We start from the raw sequence: 22,389 nt of genomic DNA, 5'->3' as shown, positions 1-22,389 counted from the left end.
ACTTAGCAAGTTAAAGGAAATAACAATTACTAGTAAGATGGGATGAATTTGCTTTTATAAATTTGATGATTAAGAAAGTTAAAAGTGAGAGCAATGGAAAGAGACTATAAAGAATTATCTAAAGCATTAGATGTAGGGGATGAAATGATGTCTAGGTTTTTGGTTCAGAGAACTCTTAAGAACAGAAAAAGACTTCAGAGGTTGAAACGATTGGGGCTTCTTTTTTGGTCAGGGAGGGGCATTTGGGAGGTGGAAACCAATTGTTTTGTCAGATTTGAGATTCCTATGAGTATCAAAATGGAAATTCAGATTAGCCACTTGTTTCTGGGAGTCTAGTATTCAAGGGACAAATAAGATACCAATTTAGCAGTTGTCAACATGAAGCTGGTAGTTAAGGTCATGAAACTGGATGAGATCACTAACAGTGAATATAGAGAGTAATGAGAGAGAACACCTCTGAATGCTTCAGTGTTTACAGGTCTAGGAGAGGAAAGCTCATCAGCAAAGAAGATGAGAAAGAACAACTGTAGCCAGTGATGTGGGATGAGCAGTGAATGAAAGCTGTGTCCTAGATGCCAAGTGTAAAAGTGTCTTCTAAGGACAAGTATGATCAACGGAGTCAGATGCTGCTAAAAGGTCAGATGAGATACGAACTGCAAATTGACCATTGGATACAACAATGTCATCTTATCTGGAAACAACAAGAGCTGATTTTGTGGGTTTGAGGGTTTGAAGGTGCCTGGACAGGGATATAGAGAGCTAGGTAGGCAGGAATGAATTCAGACACTTTCTAGGACTTTTACTATACTGGGAAGCAAGGAGATGAAATGTGTGTCTGTGTGCATGTGTGTCTGTGTGCCTGTGCATGCATGCGTTTGTGCTGGAACTGAGGCTTGAACCCTGGGCCTCATACTCTTGCTTAGCTTTTTTGTTCTGGTATCCTACCACTTGAATCATACCTCCACTTTTGGCATTTGGCTGGTTAATTGGAGATAAGAGTCTCACGGATTTGTCTTCTAGGACTCGCTTCAAACCAATTTCAGGCTTCTGAGTAGCTAGAATTGTAGGCATATTTATATGATGTGAATGGAATTAATGATACAAGGAGCGGACAGTGACTAGAGCCAACCTAAAGTGTCTATGTCAGGAGAAGTTCTCTGTAAGCAGATTCTGAAATAAAACTTGTAGCACAAATGTTTAGTAGGGGTCCAAACATCTGAAAGGAAGTAGGAGGAAGCAAGATTGGGCAGAGAAAGAGGTCAAACTGTGAAGGTGATCTGACAAAACTTTAGCCAGTCCTGTCAGGATCTTTGAACTGAGTACTGCTCTTCAGAGTAACCTGATGACAGCCTATGATATCATTTGGTATACTATATGACAGACACCTATGGTTCTTGTTGGCTTCTTGTGGCCTATCTGTCTATGTGGGTAATTTTGTATAGCCCATGAATGATGTTATAAATATCCAAAGAGCTCTTGCACATGTCCACACCTGGGGAATGTGTCCTAGACTATGTATTTGTTTAACTCATGGCTCAGCAACTTGGGAAGACATTAGTACACAACAATGAACATGGCATTCAGTGTATACTAGGTATACTAGGTTGAATCTCTCTTTCTATAAAACCACTAATGGCAGTATAAAACTTACATATGTATGCATATCTATGCATTATATACACATATGTGTACATATATATGTATGTATATATGCATATATATATATATATATATATATCTTTTGGTGGGGGTCTGGTCCTGGAGTTTAAACTCAGGGCCTTGTGCTTGTTAAGCTTGGTTAGATTGGCTATTGCTATACCACTTGAGCCACACCTCCTATCTGGCTTTCTACTACTTATTTTGGAGATAAGATCTCTCAAAATTTCTTCCCTGTCTGGTTTTGAACCACCATCTGATCTCTGCCTCCTGAGTAGCTAGGGTGATGAGCATGAGCCACTGGCAGCCAGCATAAGACCCTGTCTTTTCGACTTACCTAATGGTAATAACCTAACATTTACCAAAGGCTGTATCTCTAAATGCCATCAACATATGAAAAAGATTATGTTTTCTTTTTTTTTTTTTGTCGGTCGTGGGGCTTGAACTCTGGGCTTGGGCGCTGTCCCTGAACTCTTCAGCTCAAAGTGAGCATTCTACCACTTGAGCCACAGTGCTTTATTGGAGATAAGAGTGTCATGGACTTTCCTGCCTGGGCTGGCTTTGAACCATGATCCTCAGATCTCAGCCTCCTTCATAGCTAGGATTACAGGCGTGAGTCATTGGTGCCCAACTGGAGATTATGTTTTCGACAAGTGAAATTTGAGGTACCAATTCAAAACATAGCAACAGACTAATAGGACAGATGATATGTTTACAGACTGGAAGTAGGTGTTGTCAGATATAGTGGAAGTTTTAGAAGTTCTTAATCAGTAGTCTTGGGAGCAAAATCACTGATTGTGAATGAATCTAGGAGAAGACTACCGGCAGCTTCCAGGAAGAGGAAATGTGAAGTGGTCCCATAGGAGATTGGGAGATGACTGGATTAGGAAAGGAGATAAGGTGGCTAGGAAATTGCAAGGACCCATGGAGTTTAGTGACCAAGACTAGTCAACAAGACTAGTCAACATTATTGTTATTTTGCCAAGAATATTCAGCTACTGGCAGTAGATACCAAGATGAGGAGTGGGAGAATATGGAAAGGACGAAAGGAAAGAAAGGCAAAAACTAAACAGACAAAATGTCTTTAACCATGTTGGAATTGGGCCAGGGAAGTGGGGGAAAGAAGAGAAGGGTAAGGAAGTTCTTGTTCAGAACAAGAACAAGAGACAGTGGTTCAGTGAGAAAGGGGCAGGATTTTTTTCTCTTTATGCTGTTACTGAGATTTGAATTTAGGAGATCACAATCTCACTTGTTTTTTTCTCCCAAAGCTAGTACTCTACCACTTGAGCCACTCTACCATCCCACTTCTGGCTTTTTGCTGGCTAAATAGAGACAACATCTCACTGTTGTTTCTACGCAGGCTGGCTTTGAACTGCCAGCCTTAGATTTCAACTCCTTTGAGTACCTAGCTAGGATTGTAAGTGTTTTTCATTGGTGCCTGCTTAGGATTTTTTTTTTCTCAGTCTTCCCCTCTAAAATGTAGCTCTGAGTCTGCAGACATCTTTTGCATCATTCATTCCTGTATTCTCATACCCAATGCTGTGCCTAACCCAGAGTAGATAGTCAATAAGTAGGCACTTAACTATTTTATAATAAACTCTTATGAAGATCCAGGTTTTTAAAAAATATATGATGAAAAGATATATTAGACAGGATTACAACAGGCTATTTCAGTGGCCTGATAGTAAATGTCTATTTTTATGGTATAAAGAACTCTGGTTAGTTCAGGAAGAGCTCCAGGGAGTCCATTTATGAGGATGTACCTATTGCTTTAGGCTACTTTGATCTTGAGAAACTATACTCAGAACACAATCTTTCATGTTCACAGTGAGAAGGGGAAAAGCAGGAAGAGAACTCATGGCATTTGCTCTTCTGTAAGTCTGTGCAGTGGTCAGTAGCCAGTTCAGTCATAGGGCACTACTGAACTGCAAAGGACTTAATATCAGTATGGGGCATTTGGGGAATAACTTGGTAGGTGTTACTCCCCTGCCAAAGAAGGGACTAATGCAACCCTGTCAGGTACCTCTGGGTAAACAGAGGATGTGCCGGAATAGCTGTTGGCTTTAATTGGAAAATTATTAAAAACCCAGGTTCCTAATTTGTTTTCTAATTTTGTCTCTGAGAAGTTTTTACATCCATTACATGGACCTATTTCTCTTACACATATCTAGTTCTTATATCAAGTATCTATTTCTCCCAGACTATAAACAGAGACCATGTCTGTGCTTTTATTATTGTCTCCCAGGGCTTGGCACAGTGCCTGGCACCTAGTGAATACTTTAAAAATATTTATTTAATTGAAGCACACCTCATGTTAATTCTTAGACAGTGGCATGTTCTACTGTCTGGACGCTATTTAAAGGCTGTCCAGCAATTATGACTTAATTAACATATTTCAAATAAGCTGATAACCACATTCTTTTTTAAACCTAATCATAAATATAGATATAGTGACACACTGGTACTTCTAAAAACAAGATATCATACTCTATTTTGGTCGAAAGAGTGAGCCAAAGCATACAGTTTAGTAATTCAAGATTAGGTTTGAGACTGTCTGAGTGAAACAGTATCCAGTTGGTGCATGATAAATTGGATGTTCTAACTTGACAATGAGCATAGAAGCTTGCTCACGGTAAGCAAGGGAAATGTTACTGAGACTTAAAAATCTTAAAGAACAAACACTTTTGTTCCTAGGAATTAATTTTACTCTAAGAATCATTTATAACACATTTCATTAATGTTTATTTATTTATCTATCTATCTATTGAACAGAGTTTCACTATGCATCCATGAAACTGGAGTTTTAGACCCCAGGCCCAAACTCTTGGCATCCTGCATATCAGGTCTACTTTCTCCTATATGCAATTAAAGAAACCTGATGAAGAGCCAAGAAAGAAAAACTTGTGTGGCATCTACATGCCATCAGAAGACAGCACTTCAGCACATTTTTAGGGGACAGAATAAATATTTGTTTAAATAGACAAAAAGGGAAAGAGCTCTGTGCAACAGGTGCATTCAGGTGGTCAGAGGTGGCATTAGAGGTAGTCTGACAGGCCATTGTCTCAGGATTGATCAGGTGAGGCCTTGTTACACCGAGTCACTGATGCCTTACCAGTCTCTTTTCCAGATTCCACGATGGCCATAGAGTGACCGAAGGAGAGAATGACACAGGACAAAGGATCCTGATGCAGAATGAAGGCTGGAACAGTTAGCTTTTATCCAACTTTTAGTTTGTGGTCCCAAGTACATAGTGAGTGCCTTTCAGCAAAAGCAGATTTTAAGCACCTGTTACATCCAGGCTGGCCTTGAACTTGTAATCCTCCTGCCTTAGCTTCTCTATTCCTAAGATTACATGTTTGTACCAATACTCCTGGCTTCATTTCATTAGCATATTTTATCAGATGTGCATAGCATATTTTATCAGATGGAATGAAGCCAAAGAAAAGATCCATAGAGGGTCTGGGAAGGTGGATCAGTCGTAGAGCACTTGCCTTATGCATGAGGCCCTGGGTTCGATTCCTCAGCACCACATAAGCAGAAAAAAAAGCCGGAAGTGGTGCTGTGGCTCAAGTGGTAGAGTGCTAGCCTTGAGCTGAAGAGCTGAGGGACAGCGCCCAGGCCCAGAATTCAGGCCCCACGACTGGACCAAAAAAATAAAAAATAAAAAGAAAAGATCCATAGAGCCATAGTAACTTTTCTTTGTTTGCTGTAACAAAAGATCATCTTTGTATTTCCTGCTTGCAGACTAACATTCAATACTAACCTTACATTTATTGTTAGGCCATTTATTGGGCCAAATCATAACATCAGATTAAGGAATTTTTTTCTACTATATGTTAGCTGAATATTCTCAAATGATGGGATTATCTAAATTACAAATAAGATGTCTAAACCTAAGAGAGTCCTATAAACCTAATTTTCAATTGCATAAAATAGTAGATTTCATTATGATATCTTCATATATGTATATAATGCCCTTTGGTCATATTCCTCCCTACCATTATTTTATCCTCCCTATCCTTCCTGATGGTCCTGTTCCTCTTCCCAAATAGTTCTCCTCCTATTTTCTTGTCTTTTTTTTTTTTAATTTAGATTCTGCTATGAAAGAAAACACTGGATATTTTGCTTTTTCAGTCTGGCTTGTTTTGCCTAACATGATCTCCAGTTTCACACATTTTCCTGCAATTGCCACAAGTTTGTTCTTGGTGTCTGAATAAAACTCCAATGTGTATATGGACTACATTTTCTTTATCCATTTACTTGATGTTCAGCCTCTGAGCTGATTCCCAAACTTGGCTTTTGTGAATGCTGATTTATCTCTGTGGTGTGTTGATTTGCATTCTCTCAGGTATATATCCAGGAGTGATATAGCCGGATGATACAGTAGCACCATTTTCAGTTTTCTGAGGAATCACCACACTGATTTCCATATTGGTTGTGCTGATTTCCATTCCCATCATCTGTGTGGAAAGGTTTCATTTTTTTTTCCTTCATCCTTAGCATCACTTATTATTTTCTTGTGTTGAGGTAAAATCTCAATGTCGGGTTTTTTGTTGTTATTGTTGTTGTTTTTTGTCAGCCATGGGGCCTGAACTCTGGGCCTGGGCACTGTCCCTCAGCTCTTCAGCTCAAAGCTAGCACTCTACCACTTGAGCCGCAGTGCCACTTCCAGCTCTTTCTGCTTATATAGTGCTAAGGAATCGAACCCAGGGCCTCATGCATGCAAGGCAAACACTCTGCCACTGAGCCACCTTCCCAGCCCTCAATGTAGTTTTGATTTACATCTTCCTGGTGGCTAATTTGAAGTTTTACTTTATTTCTTGGAAAAACTCTGAATTCGGAGCATTGTACTTGCTAGGTAGGCCCTGTACTTTTCTTTTTTTTTCTTTTTTGCCAGTCCTGGGGCTTGAACTCAGGGTCTGTGTGCTGTCCTTGAGCTTTTTTGGCTGAAGACTAGCACTCTACCACAGGTCCACTTCCAGCTTTTTTTTTTTTTTTAGATAAGAGTCTCACAGACTTTTTTTTGACTGGGCTGACTTTGAACCCCAATCCTCAGGTCTCAGCCTCTTTAGTAGCTAGGATTACAGGTGTGAGCCACCAGTGCCAGACAAATTTATACTTTTATAAATAAAATATTTTTTCTTATAATTTATTCTTTATTCAAAGGAGCTAGAGAAAGTTTAAGTGAGAGTAACTATCCACAAGCAGCTTGGGTTGAAAAAAAAATCGAGAAACCTGCTTCCTGTGGCTCATACTTGTTATCCTAGCTACCTGGGAGTCTGAGAATAAGAAGATTATGCTTCCAGTCCAGCCTGGGGAGAAAAGTCTGTGAGATGCCCTTTGGAAGCCAGAGCTGCCTCAGTGGAGCACACTTGTCATCCAAGGAGGCTGAGATAGGAAGGATCCTGGTTCCTGGCCAGCCCAGGTGGAAAAATTCACAAGATTCTCTGCAAAGAGAGGAGCCGAATGTGGTAGCATGCCTGAGATCTCAGCAACAATGGGAAACCTAAAGTAGGTATGTCACAGCTCAGGTGCATGCTTAGACAGGAAGCTGGACCCTATCCCCAAAACAGCCCATTAAAAACAGAGTTGCAGGCGTGGCTGGGTGGTAGTTTGCCAGGTTAGCAAGGATGAGGCCAGGAAGCAAAAAGAGTGGAAGCAGCCAGGATCCCAGTATCCCCTTCAAGGGCTCACTGCCAGTGGCACAATTTCCTAAAGACACTACCACTTCCCAAGGATGCCACAGGCTGGTGACTAGACATTTAATACATAGGATGTTAGGGGACCCTTATCCAAACCATACTACCTTCCATCTTTATTGTGATGCTATGTACACCCTTCATGCAGTTAGATGAAGAGTTTTTAAAGGCATGTTTTTACATGATTCTGACCTCAGTAAGACCAATTAGTTTCTTCCTTGGGAATTTGAAATTGAGAGAAATATGGATTCCACTTAGTCATTACGTGTGCAGTGTATAAGATTAGAAACTCTACAGTCATATGTTCTGCTGTGTTAATTGGCCATGCACTTGTCTGTAGAGAGAGGGAGAAAAAATAAAGATGAAAGGTGGTTCATTCTGTGTATAGATAACAGATAAAGCATTACTCCTGAGTAAGCTTGTGAGGGTATTTCCAGAAGAGATTAGTATTTCAGTTGAGGGATTAAGTGAGGCAAATAGCTCTCACCAGTCTAGATGGGTATTATCCAGTCATTTGGGGGCCTGGTTGAATCTGCTCTCTGAAGACTTAAGCTGGGACATTGATTGCCTCCCCCCACCCTTGGATCTCAGACTTTCAGACTTGAAATCTCAGCAGCAGGTCTCTGGCTCTTTGAATTACAGTTCAACTTGAAGTTGGTTCTTCTTATCTATGAGTTCTGCATCCATGTGCTCTGCATTCAGAGATTCAACCAATCAGGGATCAAAAAGTGCTTTTGTCTGTAATGATTGCATCTGTACTGAACATACACAGACTTTTGTCCTTGCTATTTTTTCCTAAAAAATACAAACCGACTATTTACATAGTCTTAGATTCATAAAAATATCAGGATTAAAAATGTAGAGGAAGATATATGTAGGCCATACACGAATGCCATGCCATTTTATGTATAGGGCTCCAGTATCTATACATTTTGATATTCTAGACCAGTATCCCACTGAGACTGAAGAACAACTATATACACCAAAATGACTCCCATGTATCCTGTTCTCTTTGGTTTGTTTCAGTATTCACTTATAGATCAACAGTTTTTGTTGTTGTTCATTACTGGGGATTGACCTCAGTGCCACAAGCTTGCTGGGCTTGCTTGTGTAGCTAGTGTTCTACTACTTAAGTAATGCCTCCAGCCCCACTTTTTGTTGGTTATTTTGGAGATGGAATCTCTCAGACTTTTCTGCCAGGGCTGGCTTCAAACCTCCATCCTCTAGATCTCAGTCTCCTAAGTAGCTAGAATTACCAGGGTGAGCCACCAGCACTGGGCTATAAAGTATAATTTTTAAAATATGGCCTAGAAAACATTAGTTTTTGGGTCCTTTCTAGTCTGTGTCTCCATTCTTCCCAACCAATCCTACTCCCACTCCCAAGACCAACCCTAGCTATAATGAACTTCCTTAGATTGTTTGAATTGCCAAACTCTATCTGGCTTTTAGGTTTCTCTGTGTCATTCTGCTTTACTGTAAAGCTTTCTCCTTCTACTCTTGCTCCAAGGCCAAATTACCCTCACCCTTTAAATCTCATGTATACTGCCCTCTTTGAGGTACCCTCCACTAGACCAACCATAGAAACAGCCTGTTCACTCATTTACGCCCTACTTAGAGTCACTAGGACAGGGACACCACCCCTCTTGGTAGCTTTTCTATCCCCGGCACCTCACTCCAGTAATTATCTGATTTATTTTCCAATATCTGCTTTCTGCCCAATAAAGAAATCTGAGCTGGATGCTGGTAATCTGGATATTGGATGCCTATAATCCTAGCTACTCAAGAGGCTGAGATCTTAGGGTTGCTGTTAGAAGCCAACCCCTGGCAGGAAAGTCTGTGAGACTCTTAAGGCCAATTAATCACCAGAAAACGGGAAGTAGGGCTGTCCCTCAAACTGGTCGTGTGCTTAGGCTTGTGAGAAAAATCTCAGGGACAGCACCTAAGCTCTCAGTTCAAAGCCCCACAACTGACCCGAAAATACATTTTTAAAAAGACACACACAGAGAGTACCATTTTTTCTTCTTTTTTAAAAAAGTGATCCCGTTTGAAGCTGGTTTGATAAATTCGGGAAAACAAAGGACAATGGATTCATAAAGAATCTCAATAGGTATTTGTATTTTTTTCCCGGGCTCTGCTATAAACTGGTTAAGAAATTAATTCCCATCAGCCTTTAGGCTATAACATGGCCGATTATAAACGTAAAAGGCCTCGAACCTACCCTATAAATACACAGTATATTCACAGGTGAATGAATGACGAAGTACAGTACCCTTCAGTGATTCACCTTCCACATGGGGGGGGGGAGGAGGGGATTGGGGCCACTCCCAGCTCTGCCCGGGCACCGTGGCTGTTTCCCCCGGATCCCTTCCCAGCATCATCTTTGTTATTCAATCACCTCTGCCTTTCTGCCTTCTCCATTGGAACTCTCTTCTTTGAACACATCCACGTACTTGCACCTTCCTGGAATTCCAGCTTCAGAACTAGGTCTCCCCCGAAGCGAAAGGAGACTCTGAGCATGCTCAGGACCCGAAACCTGGATGTGTAATCCACCGCTTCTGGCTGGACTCAGGGCCCTGACAGGTGGCAGGTGCCCGTAGGCACTGGGGAGAGAGACTCGGAGGGTCGTGGGCAGCTTGAACGCACCCCTCCCAGGCCAAGCGAACGTCCTGGCCACCTCAGGGTGAACAGTGGGGATGTCTGCATTTAAAACCACGCACAGAGAAAAAACATGGTAGGTTTATTGGGGGGGGGGGATGTGTGTGTGGGGTGGGGGGGCGTTGTAAGTGACTGGCAGCAGAATCGCTCTCCCTAACCCGCGCATCCCTCCAGCCTCGGGTGGCGCCGTCCGGACACCAGGGTGGAGGCCGGGGGTGGGCTGTCCAGCACCCTCCCGGAGCAGATCGGAGATGTTTGTTTTTCAAGGGGGGGTGGTGGTTGTGTTCTGAAGTTGCCCGCGTTTGAATTTCTCCTCTGGAGAGAGAGCGAGCGCGTCTGGGGCGGGGAGGGGCGGGGAGGGGGGCGCGCGCGCGCGCCGGACCCGGGCCAGCCGCGGGCGGCAGAGAAGGGCCGCGGAGCTGCGGGGATTCCACGGGCGCCGGAGAGGAGAGGCCAGCGCCGGGGCGGGGTGGGGAGAGGGGAGCGGGGCTCGGGGCCAGCCGCGAGGGGTGCGGCTCCCGAGGGCCGGAGGAGACGGGGGAGCCCCCCCCCCCCGGGTGCGCCGAGGTGCTGCCGGTAGCCAAGGAGATCCGCAGCCGGCAGAAGCTGCGGGGAAGCGGGGAGCGGGGAGCGGGGAGCGCCGCGCCTCCCCAGGCTCGGCTCGCGGCGGGGGACTCGGACCTCCGGCTTCAGGTAAGGAGGGGCGCGCGGAGGTGCCATCCACGCCCCGGCCCAGCTGCCCGAGCCCCCGCAGGGCTCGGCGGCGGCGTCGAGTCGGCCTCCGTCTGCCTGGCACCCCATCTTCTCCCTCCCCGGGAGCTCTCCCGCCGGTCTTGAAGCCCCGCCGGGGCGGCCGGCAGAGGCCAGGGGGACCCCCTCCTCCTCTCTTGCTCTGCTTCCGTGGGGGCGGCTCCAGACCCACACCTGGGATGGTTTTTAGGGAGAGTGGGGGTGTCGGGAAGGGGGGGGCAGGAGGTCCTCCACCGTCCCCAGGTGTGAGGCGGCTGCTTTCTCCTGGGGTCTGCAGTCATTTGCTGGGGGAAACGTTGCAACTTCTCTTAGTCTAGAGCATCTTTCTACCCCCTCCCCCCCATCTCCATTCCGTTACTATCATAACTTTGGGAAGAGTATTGTCTCATGAAAAAGGTGTATGCACCACCTTATCCTCTGTGTCAACATCAGACCTAACTCCCCCCCGCCCCCCACCCCCTTAAACACTGTAATAGGTTTACAGCACGGTTAAGACTTGGTCACAGCTTAAGACAATAGCTCTTATGCAAGGGCTAGGGGGACCCCCCCCACAGCCCTATCCCTCAGATCTGGGGTGCATATTTACACACTCACTCACGTGTGGAATATTTCACAAGCCCCTCAGGTGATCTCATTCTCCTCCCTCCCCCAATAATGCACTTGAAAATTTCTGCAAAGTCCTCTTGGGAAAAGGGCAGTTCTCTTGGAGCTGACCAACTAAGCATGGTATTACTGGCTTGGAGACTATTTTGGATAAGGGAAGTTTAACGTTCATTTGAAACTCGGATATAGGGTGGGAGAAATCCCCTACTTCTATGAGAATTGATTACAGGTATTAATTGAAAATGTAAGAATTCCTTTGTAGGCATTCCAGCAGCTAGAAAGGGTTGAGGCCTATTCCGCTGGGAATCTGAAAATCTTCCTTTACAGCTCTCTGCACCTTCTGTCGATGCTGGAATGCAGGCTGTGGCCCCATTTACCTGTTGCTCACTTTAGTACTAAGGACATAAATGGACAATTACCTTCAGGCACGGGAAAGGAAGACTGGCATAGAAATTAATTTAGAACCTGTTTATATTCCAAGTTATGTGAAGCAAGTTTTTCTCCCCTGAATTGGATAAGAGAGGCTTTAAATGATATTGTATTTGCATGAATACTAAATGTTTCTCCACCTTGAACTTTATCATTGATGTAAGTCCATCACTTTTCATGTACATCTATGTACCTGAGTGATTCTAATACTTATTAAACCACCAGGTGGGAATAAAGATAGATATTCTTGTGTCATTTGAGTGATTGAAGCAAATGACTAATTTTGAAAAATACTGTAAGAGGTATAATATTAAAGAATGTGTTTTTTTGTGAAACAAGATGCTTGCTGTGAAATAAGGAGGATATTCAGTACCTTCTTTCAAGGATATTAAGTACAAGCTAGAGATTTAAAAACCTTTTGAACTGTTAAGAAAAGATTCACTGTCTAGTTATTGAGCCAATGTGATTGTGTTCCTGGCAAACTTTTTCTTCTTTCTAAAATTAACCTTCCCCTAGGAAAACAGTGCAGATGCTCATGATTCAGCCCAACCAGTCTAGGAATTACTTTTGAATTTTAAAAGTGACCTTAATTCATCCTTATAGATCTAGTATTTGCAGCCTACACCATAAAATATGCAGAAAGATTCATTGCTTTTGCTTGCTGAGCTTTGCAAAAGCATTGGTTTAAATGGGAGTAGTGATGAACAGAACACAATGCTATGTTACAAATTTTGTTGGTTTAGGCAGAATTATTATCATTATTTTCCTAAGGTTTTTGTGTGTATGTGTGGATCTGTGGCTTCCATAATTATATATATGTGACACATGTTTTTAATAGGAACAGAAACCCATAATATTTTTCTCTGTGGCAGAATGCTGTAAACATTAGGTTTTGATTACTTTTTCATGGAAATTTTAATATGACAGAACTAAGAGCTTCAGGGAAATAATTCCATGAAGATCTATATGGAACTAGAAGTAATTTTTTAATTTTTCAAATATTTTATTTATTTTTTTTGTGTGTTTATGTGGTACCAAACCCAGGGCCTCATGCATAATAGGCAAGCATTCTACTACTAAGCCACGTTCTTTTAATGGGGCTGGGAAGGTGGCTCAGTGGTAGAGCGCTTGCCTTGCATGCCTGAGGCTCTGGGTTCCATTCCTCAGCACCACATAAGCAAAAAGAAAAAAGCCGGAAGTGGCACTGTGGCTCAAGTGGTAGTGCTAGCCTTGAGCTGAAGAGCTGAGGGACAGTGCCCAGGCCCAGAGTTCAAGCCCCACGACCGGATCCCCCCCAAAAATTAAAAAAAATGCTGGTATTAGGGCTTGAACTCAGAGTCTGAGTGCTGTTCCTCAGCTTTTGTTGTTGTTGTTGCTGTTTTGTTTTTTTTTGGCTCAAAACTGGCCCTCCACCACTTGAGCCATTCCTCTACTTCTGGTTTTCTGGTGATGAATTGGAAATAGGAGTCTCATGGACTTTCTTGCCTAGGCTGGTTTTAAACCACCATCCTCAGATGTCAGCCTCCTGAATAGTTAAGATTACAGACATGTGCCACCAATGCCTGGCAGAAGTCTTTCATTAAAAAAGAAAAAAGAAAAAGAAAGCTGTTTAAAGTCCCTAGGCTGCCATGTCCAGCCTGGCCGAACAGTGTTTTGTGGGTAAGAGTGGAAGATGCAGCTCTGGAAGAGTACATGATTAGACCCTACCACTCTTCTGCAGACCTTTAATTTAGTCTGTAACTTGATGCTCCAGTGACCCCATACTCTCTCTGCCACGCTAACTCACAGAAGGTCTGCTGGCACTTGGGATTGAATTTTTTGCCCTCCCATCAATTAGAACATGTTTGCATAGGTTGCAGAATGCAGTTACATTTTTAGCTCAGTATTCTAAGAAATACCCTTGGCTTCGAAGAGAGTAACCTTAGCGCAGCCTTCATCACAAATGGCCTTATTTCTCAGTGCCAGGTTATTTTCCCATGGATTCAACTATGTAGAAATAATAGGGAGTACTAAAATTGGGAGGCACTGTAGAAGTCATCTAGATTTTCATCATTTCTTCCAACTGATGAGTATTGAGGTTCGTGGTGTGGTGTGGTGTGGTGTGGTGTGGTGTGTGTGTGTGTGTGTGTGTGTGTGTGTGTGTGTGTGTGTGTGTGTGTGTGTGTGTGTGTGTGTGTGTGTGTGTGTGTGTCTAGTAGGGCTTGAACTCTGGGCTGGGCACAGTCCCTGAGCTCTTCAGCTCAAGATAAATGCTCTACCATTTGAGCCACAGTGTCACTTCTGGTTTTCTGGTGGTTAATTGGAGATACGAGTCTCACAGACATTCCTGCCCAGGCTGGCTTTGAATCACTATCCTCAGATCTTAGCCTCCTGAGTAACTAGGATTACAGGCATAAGTTACCAGCACCTGGCAGTTTGCCATAATCCCAATTTTGAGAATAGACATCACATTTTATATCCTTCCATTCTTATTGTAATGAGGATTTTGTTCACTTGAAATGAATTTATATGCGAGTTCAAGAATGTGGCAATGGGGGCTGGGAAGGTGGCTCAGTGGTAGAGTGCTTGCCTTGCATGCATGAGGCCCTGGGTTCGATCCCTCAGCACCACATATGCAAAAGAAAAAAAGCCGGAAGTGATGCTGTGGCTCAAGTGGTAGAGCGCTAGCCTTGAGCTGCTCTCAAAAGTAAGTTTTTAAATTAAAAAAAAAATTTGTACTGAGTAATAATGTTTCCTTCAAGACTTTTTAGAAATTCTGTCTTATTAGTATTGCTGTGTCAGAGCAATTATAAATCAGAACACGTGTTACTTTATAAGAATTTACTTACTTTCTTTCTGGGGGCTTTCTTTCTGGGGCTTGAACTCATGGCCTGGGCACTGTCCCAGAGATTCTTTTTCTCAAGGCTAACATTTTACCAATTGAGCCACAGTGCCACTTCTGCTTTTTCTGAGTAGTTTATAGGAGAGAGGAGTCTCACAGACTTTCCTGCCCAGGCTGGCTTCAAACCCCAGTCCTCAGATATCAGCTTCCTTAGTAGCTAGGACTACAGGTGTGCTCCACCAGTGCTCTGCCAAGCTTATACAAATCCTTTCAAAAGAACTTAAGGGGTCTCAGGAGAACTACTGAGAGGTTATATCCCCCAATGATGTAACGATTTCCAACTAGATCCCATCTTCCAAAGATCCTACTGCCTCCCCAGAGAGCCACCCCAAGAAACAAGGCTCCAAATACAATGGACTCTCAAGGAATGCAAACCAGAACACCCACTTTTCACGCTTTTTTATTATCTTCTTAAATCCTTAAAAACCATCATTTTAGAATTGAAGGACCATGACTTTAGGATTCAGAAGATTGTGGATTGAATGCTTCACTTGGAAAGCCTGCTTTCCAAACTGCTGGTGAAGGAGATCATATCCTAGAGCTGTGAAGATTACATGAGATGCTAATACAGGAATTGTCAGAACATCGATCCCAGACAGGACCCATACATGAGGAGGCCTGCAGCAATAAACAACAACGAAAAGTCAACAGAGATGAGGAGTGGCTGGAGTATAGGAGAGACTAAAATTAGGGAATTGAAGATGAAAAAAAATGCCATAGTTTATCGTGAGGGCAAAGAAGTTCCCACTGTGTGTGATATTCAGGAACTTAGTATGACCTCAGCCATGGGCAATTTCTGTAGAGAGATGAAAATGGGAGAAAGACTGTAGTGGAATTATTGGTGAGTGTAAGGAAGACAGGAACATGTAAAGAACCAAAATGAGAAGTTTCTTGTTTAGGAGAAAGGGAAAAGATAGGAGAGGGACAGAGGGAGAAGAGAGAAGGAGGCGGGGGAGAGGAGAAGGAGGAAAAGAAAGGCAGAGGCAGAGTCAGCTAGCAGATTGTAGAATAGGATTTAGATGTGAATGAATGGAAAATTTCAAAAACATTTAGAGACTGGAGATTACCAATTTGATTTTTTTCAGTTAAACATATTAAAATACCTACTCTGTAACATCTTATTTGAGAAAAGAAAGAAAATATTAACATTAAAATATTGACTGAATTAAATTCATGAGATGGTATCTCAGTAAAATTTTCCTTTTTCTTTTTCAGAATTTTCTTTTTCTCCCTAGGCTTAAGTTTTAATTTCTCTTTCTTTTTGAGGATTCTGGCTTCGGTTGTCTTCAAACATAGACATTTTCAGCCTCTCCTTTTCTATTGACTCTTTTTGAGTCGTTTTAGTTCACTCTACTATCCTAAAAAAGCATGGGTCTAAACTGGATGCTGATGGGTCATATCTGTAATCCTAGCAGCTCAGAAGGTTGAGATCTGAGCATTGCAGTTTGAAGCCAGCCCAGGCAAGAAGGTTTTGTGAGACTTTTTTTTTCTCCAGTCGTGGGGCTTGAACTCTGGGCCTGAGTGCCATCCCTGAGCTCTTCAGCTCAAGGCAAGCACTCTACCCCTTCTGGTTTTCTGGTGGTTAATTGGAGATGAGTCTCACAGACTTTCCTGTCAAGGTTAGCTTTGAACTGTAATCCTCAGATCCCAGCTTGTGAGACTTTTTATCACCAATTAACCACCCAAAACCCCCACAAAAACTGGAAATGATGCTGTGGCTCAAGTGGTAGAGCACTAGCCATGGGCTAAAAAGTAGCTCAGGAAAAGCATCTAGGCTCTGAGTTCAAGTACCAAGACTGACACCAAAAACAATAAAAAAAATCCCCCAAACAAACATGGGTCCAAATTAGTAAGGATGTTAATGAAAGCAGAAGCAGAGGAAATGGGAGGAGGGGCGAGATATGGGAGAGATCACGTATAAATAATGTTAGTAGGATTTGGTTCCTGATTGGACATGTCAGCTGACACAGAGGGAAGAGGCCAAGATAATTCCTGGGTGATTGTGGTCTACAGACAGTGTTGTCATGGAAAAGAAAGAGGCTGGTGTGGAGAATGAAGAGCCAAACTCCAGTCCAGTGTGCTACAGGGCAGATAGTGAAGGGACTTGGATTCAGACTGTGAGTCCTGAGCCTATAGAGTTCTAATAGAGCTCCTAGCCCACTTCCATATCTCTAGTTCATTGGCATTACTCTTCTTCAAGCGTGACATTGAAACTTTATTTTCTGGAATCAGTGGAGTACTGTAGCCATTACCTGGATTTGTTTTTGGATTTGGGAATATTTGCATATATATAATAAGTTATCTTGGTGATGGGACGCAAAATTCATTTAGGTCTCATATCCACTTTAAACACATAGCCTGAAAGTATTTTTTCTTCAGTTTTTTGTTTGTTTGTTTTTGGTGGTCCTGGGACTTAAAGTCTGAGCCTGGGTGCTGTCCCTAAGCCTCTTTATATTTAAGGCTAGCACTCTACCACTTGTGCCACAGTGCCATTTCTGGCTTTTTCTGAGTAGTTTTATTGGAGATAAAAGTCTCTCAGACTTTTCTTACTGGGCTGGCTTTGAACTGCAATCTTCAGATCTCAGTCTCCTGAGTAGCTAGGTTTACAGCTGTGAGCCACCATTGGTGAGTCACCAATGCCCAGTTTTTTATAGTATTTTTACTGCACCTCTGTTTTGACTGTGTTTGGAATTTTTCTACTTGTGGTGCTATGTTGATCTCAGACAGGTTCAGATTTTGGAGCATTTTTGGATTTTTGGACGAGGGAACTGAGCTGCGACTTAACTATTAGGAGATTAAAAACAATTACGTTTAGGTGTTTTTGAACCAATAGAATACATACTGTTGTTTTTTAAACTTAAAAAGAAAATGAACCAGCTGATAAGACATATGAATGTATGTGGAATGCTAGAATGGGAATTTCTTAGTTTCCGTGTTAGCTTTGGCTCAAGACTTTGGCCACTTTCCAAAGGGAAGTAAGAACACAATGCAGACTTGAAAAAAAAGCACAGGGGAATAGTTACTGTTGTTCAAAAACCAGGTTAGGCCGGGTGCTGGTGGCTCATGCCTATAATCCTAGCTACTCAGGGGGCTGAGATCTGAGGATAGCGGTTCAAAGCCAGCCCAGGCAGGAAAGACAGTGAGCCTCTTATCTCCAATAAACCACCAGAAAACCAGAAGTGGTGCTGTGGTAGAGCACTAGCCTTGAGCTGAAGAGCTGAGGGACAGCACGCAGGCCCAGAGATCAAGACCCACGACCCAAAACAAAACCAAAACCAAACAAAACCAGGTTAGCTCTATGTCTGACTATAGCAGATAAAAGAGGTTGGAGAAGCCAAAACAATAATGATTGGAAGATGATTTTTGAAAGAGTTGGTGGTGGGCTTGGGTTTCCCCCCTTTTTTGGCTACCATGAGAGGGATGTGAGATACTTATCTCTAAAGAAAAGCAATTCATGTAGATCATTCAGACTGTTGTTTTGCATACCCTTTGAAGGATTTATGCTGGAGAAACCTAAAGAACAAGAGTGAATGACACCCTTACAGAACAAGGGAGCAGCTGCTGGCTCTTGTGCTGGTGAAGCAATAGAGATATTAGTACCATGGCATGGGAGAGCATACAGTGCAAGGTCTTTTCCAGGAACCAAAGGTAGAACAAGCTATGGTGTAAACTGACCTGAGGGTATTTCAGATCATGTGCGAGGGACCACCCTGTACCACAGCAGGGTAAACTGAAGAAAGAACTATGAATGACCATTTGAAAAGGATAAGCAGATGAGCACTCCCAGTGATGGAAGTGAATTCGTAAGTTCTCCACCACCCAATCTCCTATCCTATCCCCACCAATAGCCTACATGTGACTCAAGAGAAAAAGTCAGCTTTACAGGCCCACGAAGGGCTGAGGGTATATCTCAGTGGTAGATAGCTTCTTGTGCATGTGCGAGGCCTTGGGTTCTCTCCCCAGCAAACCACCCCCACTTCTACCTACCCCCCTGCCCTGTTCCCTCCCCCAGCCAATACCCAACAAGTCCACAGATAACCAGCCTTTCTTGGATCATTTCCTGTGTCTTAGACACAGGTGTATTTCCTGCTGCCATTTCTTCTCATTTCATGGCCAAGAATGAAGGATAGGTATCAGAAATTAGTGTTGATGAAATGAGCATTTTGGAAAGAGCAACCTTTCCATGCCTACCTTTCCTGGAAACAAGTGACCAGTGGTTGGATGGCCATACCCAAAGGAGAGGAAGAACTTCAACTTTGCATGAAGCTGGAAGAATTTTCAGAGACATTTTAGATTAGACACATTGATAACAGTCTTGAGATAGATACTTTGGGCTTGGAGTGACTTGATCAGAAAAGTCATGACAGTTAAGAAGGGACAAGGGAAGAACCAGTCCTCATGTAATAAATTTAAAGTCAGCATTCTCCTGAGAAAGAAAATAAATTGGCTATGCATAGCTATGTATTAGGGGATTTATTATGGGAATGGATTCACAGTTATGGATTCTAAGAAATCCACTGATCTTGGGCTGGGAATGTGGCTTAGTGGTAGAGTGCTTGCCTAGCATGCAATGACGCCCTGGGTTCAATTCCTCAGTACCACATAAAGAGAAAAAGCTAGATGTGGTGCTGTGGCTCAAGTGGTAGAGTGCTAGCCTTGAGCAAAAGCAACTCAGGGACAGTGCCCAGGCCCAGAGCTCAAGCCCCAGGACTGGCAAAAACAAAAACAAAAAAAAAAAAAACAAAAAAAAACAGCCTCTGTTTTTATCTACTAATTTGAAAACCAGGAAAGCTGATGGTACAATTCAGTTCAAGTTTGAAGACCCAACAACTACATGTACGCGTGTGATGTGTGCGTGTGCGTGTGCGTGCGTGAGTGCGTGTGTGTGTGTGTGTGTGTGTGTGTGTGTGTGTGTGTGTCCATCCCTTTCTTCTCATGGCTTTATTTAAGGTGCTTAAGTCTAGCTTCAAGTGTTTTGTAAGCCCTACACCTCAAGGTGAAGACCTTATTGTTATAATTCTATTTGGTGTTCAATTTCTAACTTGATAGTGATTAAAATATTTATTTATTTAGGACTTGTGCATATAAGAAGAAAAAGGTTTGGGATGTGGTGGAAAAGAGGGGGTATGCTTCTCATTGGTATAGCATGCTTTACTGACTAGAAGGCTTTAAATCCAGTTTGTGACCTTCCTTCCAAAGTTTTAAGTTTTACTGAAATTACATAGAATTTGTAGTTTAATTTGGAGAGAGTTTACATATTTAAAATATTAAGTCTTCCTATGAATTTAGATTCCTTTCTTAATGCCTTACTGAAATCATATACTTAAAAGACAGGTACTGTGTATTTCAGGCTAATTATAGTTCCAGGTTTTATTCATACTTATTCATAAGTATTATTCCTGGCTTGTTGAATAACCATGAACAAATGATCTAATCATTATAGTTTTGGTTAGTTCCAACTATTTTTTATTTATCTCAATTGCTTAGTGAGTATAAAGCAAAAAACTAGATAATTCAAATTTTCATTTTATACTCACTAAACAGCTGTTTAAGATTTCATTTATTAGGTCAAAAATTTCTTTATTCAAATTTTTCAAATTTTTTATTGTGATTAAGTGGTTACATAATTTCCCAAATTTCATAGTATTGTGGGATAGTGAAGCTTAGTTAAAGTCACAAACACATTCTAACTTTCATGGAGCAAATTGTCTGTAATGGTCTATAACATTTATGAGTTCTATGAGCTTTGTGATACAGTTATTTCTTCCACATTGGGTGATATGTACATTTCTTTTGTTTTGCATAGCATCAGCTGTTCCCTCTTTCCCACTTGTTCTCTCCCTCCTAGGTCAGAAATTCAAAATCAACATTTGTCAAAATCACCTGAAATGTACTTAAAGTAAAACTGTGAAACAATTGAAAGTAAAAAAGACTAATAGACTCTCCCACATATATGGTCTATTTATATATACTATTAGATATATATTAGTTATATAATGTAGTCTTTCCTCTGTATAGTAAATAGTCTCATCTATATTTTATGTCTGGGTGTTCCTTGATGTATACTAGGATTATACTAGGTTGAAAGAAGGATATCTGAATATCTGAATATCTGAATTCTGAACAGATCTGGGTCTGTTGCCAGCTGAGCCCTAGGCAGTGGACATTCAATGAGCAAGCTGACCTCCATCACAAGGGTATGGTATTAGCCAACTCAGACACAATAGAAACATCAGTTCCCAAAGAGGCCTTACAGACTTTGAAACATGGAAAATTTGGTGAGAGCCCATTCACCTTTCTATACAATGCCATTCATGAAACAAGTCTAATATAAAAGCCTTCCTTCCCAACCACTACACAACAATATGGTGATTACATGTGGGTCTCTTTTTTTGTTGTTATTGTCAGTTGTGGGCTTGAACTCTGGGCCTGGGCGCTGTCCCTGAGCTCTTCAGTTCAAGGCTAGCCCTCTACCACTTGAGCCACAGCGCCACTTCTGGCCTTTTCTCTTTATGAGGAATCAAACCCAGGACCTCATGCATATGAAGCAAGCACTCTACCACTGAGCCTCCTTCCCAGCCTCCTACATGTGGGTCTTAATTCACTATAAAACCACTGTGTAATCAATACATTACTATTGCTTACAGATCCTTCTTGATTGAATATATAGATCTCTCTTCTCATTGGCTCCATGTATTCCTGTGACACTTAGAGCTGGATGGGGCTTCAGATATTTAGCATTTGTGAACTCTAGACATATATCAGAATCTTCTTGTGGAATATTTTCCAGAAGCCTTCTAATTTAGTAGTTCTGAGTGTGGATGGGCATGTATGTTTGGCAAAGTCCCCTAGGTAATCTAACATACTCTTTTGGTTAGGAATCACTTTTGTAGACTAACCCTTTAATTGTATAGATGAGAGAGTCTTCTTGGAAGGAAGGAAAATGTGTCTAATTTAAGATTGCCTTGGTTAACACAGGTAGTTAAAAATGTAAGCCTTAATATGATTCCATTTCTCTAGTTTTTTTTTTCTTCTGAGTTCATATTTCACTACCATCAAGCTGTAATTTGCTTTCTGACTTGATGGCTTGAGGCTTTAGGTAGACCTTTATTTTCAAAGCAAATCTCTGTTTTTCTGTAATGTTGAAGAATGAACAATGCTTTATGTGTTTTGGGTTCAGAGATTGTGAGAAGCTCTTTAATTATAATGATCCAAGTTCTCTGTAAACAGCTGCAGCCAGGAGACAACAGACCGATCTGCTGGTTACAAGGCTACAAAGCCCAGCGTTCACAGACAAAGACTGAGTCCTAGGCAGGAAATAATTTTTATGAACTAAGTTGATATTACACACACACACACACACACACACACACACACACACACACACACACACACACACACACACACACACACACACACACACACACACACACACACACACACACACACACACACACACACACACACCTACCTCTGAAATAATGAGCAGTACATATAATTTTTGAACTGGAATTGTCTCCTTCCCTGGACATGTTCACTTTTTGGCAACATTGTAGACAAATATTGAGGTACAGTCAAATATAAAGGTTTATTTTTTTCAACAAAGCAGACTCTGTAGACAACTGGAAAGAAAGCAAGAATATTCTTTCCTTGTGTTGAAGAGAATTTCCATAGAGAAATCTATCATTTGTAGAAGAGAGTATAGTTAATTTTAAC

The 22,389-nt window shown here is 42.1% G+C and overlaps 1 protein-coding gene across 3 annotated transcripts in view; it reads left to right on the top strand.

Annotated features, from left to right (window-relative positions):
• Positions 1-22,389, top strand: part of Rnf144b (ring finger protein 144B) — a 163,725-nt gene that overhangs the window by 1,908 nt on the left and 139,428 nt on the right. The window contains exon 1 of one of the 3 annotated variants that reach the window (XM_070024488.1): positions 9,951-10,086. The exons of 1 other annotated variant lie outside the window; for it this stretch is intronic. In XM_070024488.1, the coding sequence (XP_069880589.1) occupies positions 10,084-10,086 (3 nt within the window). In that variant the 5' untranslated portion in view covers positions 9,951-10,083. Of the gene's footprint in view, positions 1-9,950; positions 10,087-10,551; positions 10,704-22,389 lie in introns of those variants that run through there. One more of the 3 variants, XM_070024497.1, reaches the window with a different exon arrangement.

The sequence above is a fragment of the Dipodomys merriami genome, unplaced genomic scaffold (assembly GCF_024711535.1).
Source record: "Dipodomys merriami isolate MVZ:Mamm:240054 unplaced genomic scaffold, mDipMer1.0.p SCAF_16, whole genome shotgun sequence".
Classification (NCBI taxonomy): Eukaryota; Metazoa; Chordata; class Mammalia; order Rodentia; family Heteromyidae; genus Dipodomys; species Dipodomys merriami.
The sequence above is the reverse complement of the archived record's forward strand: the minus strand, read 5'-3'. Positions and strand labels throughout refer to the sequence as shown.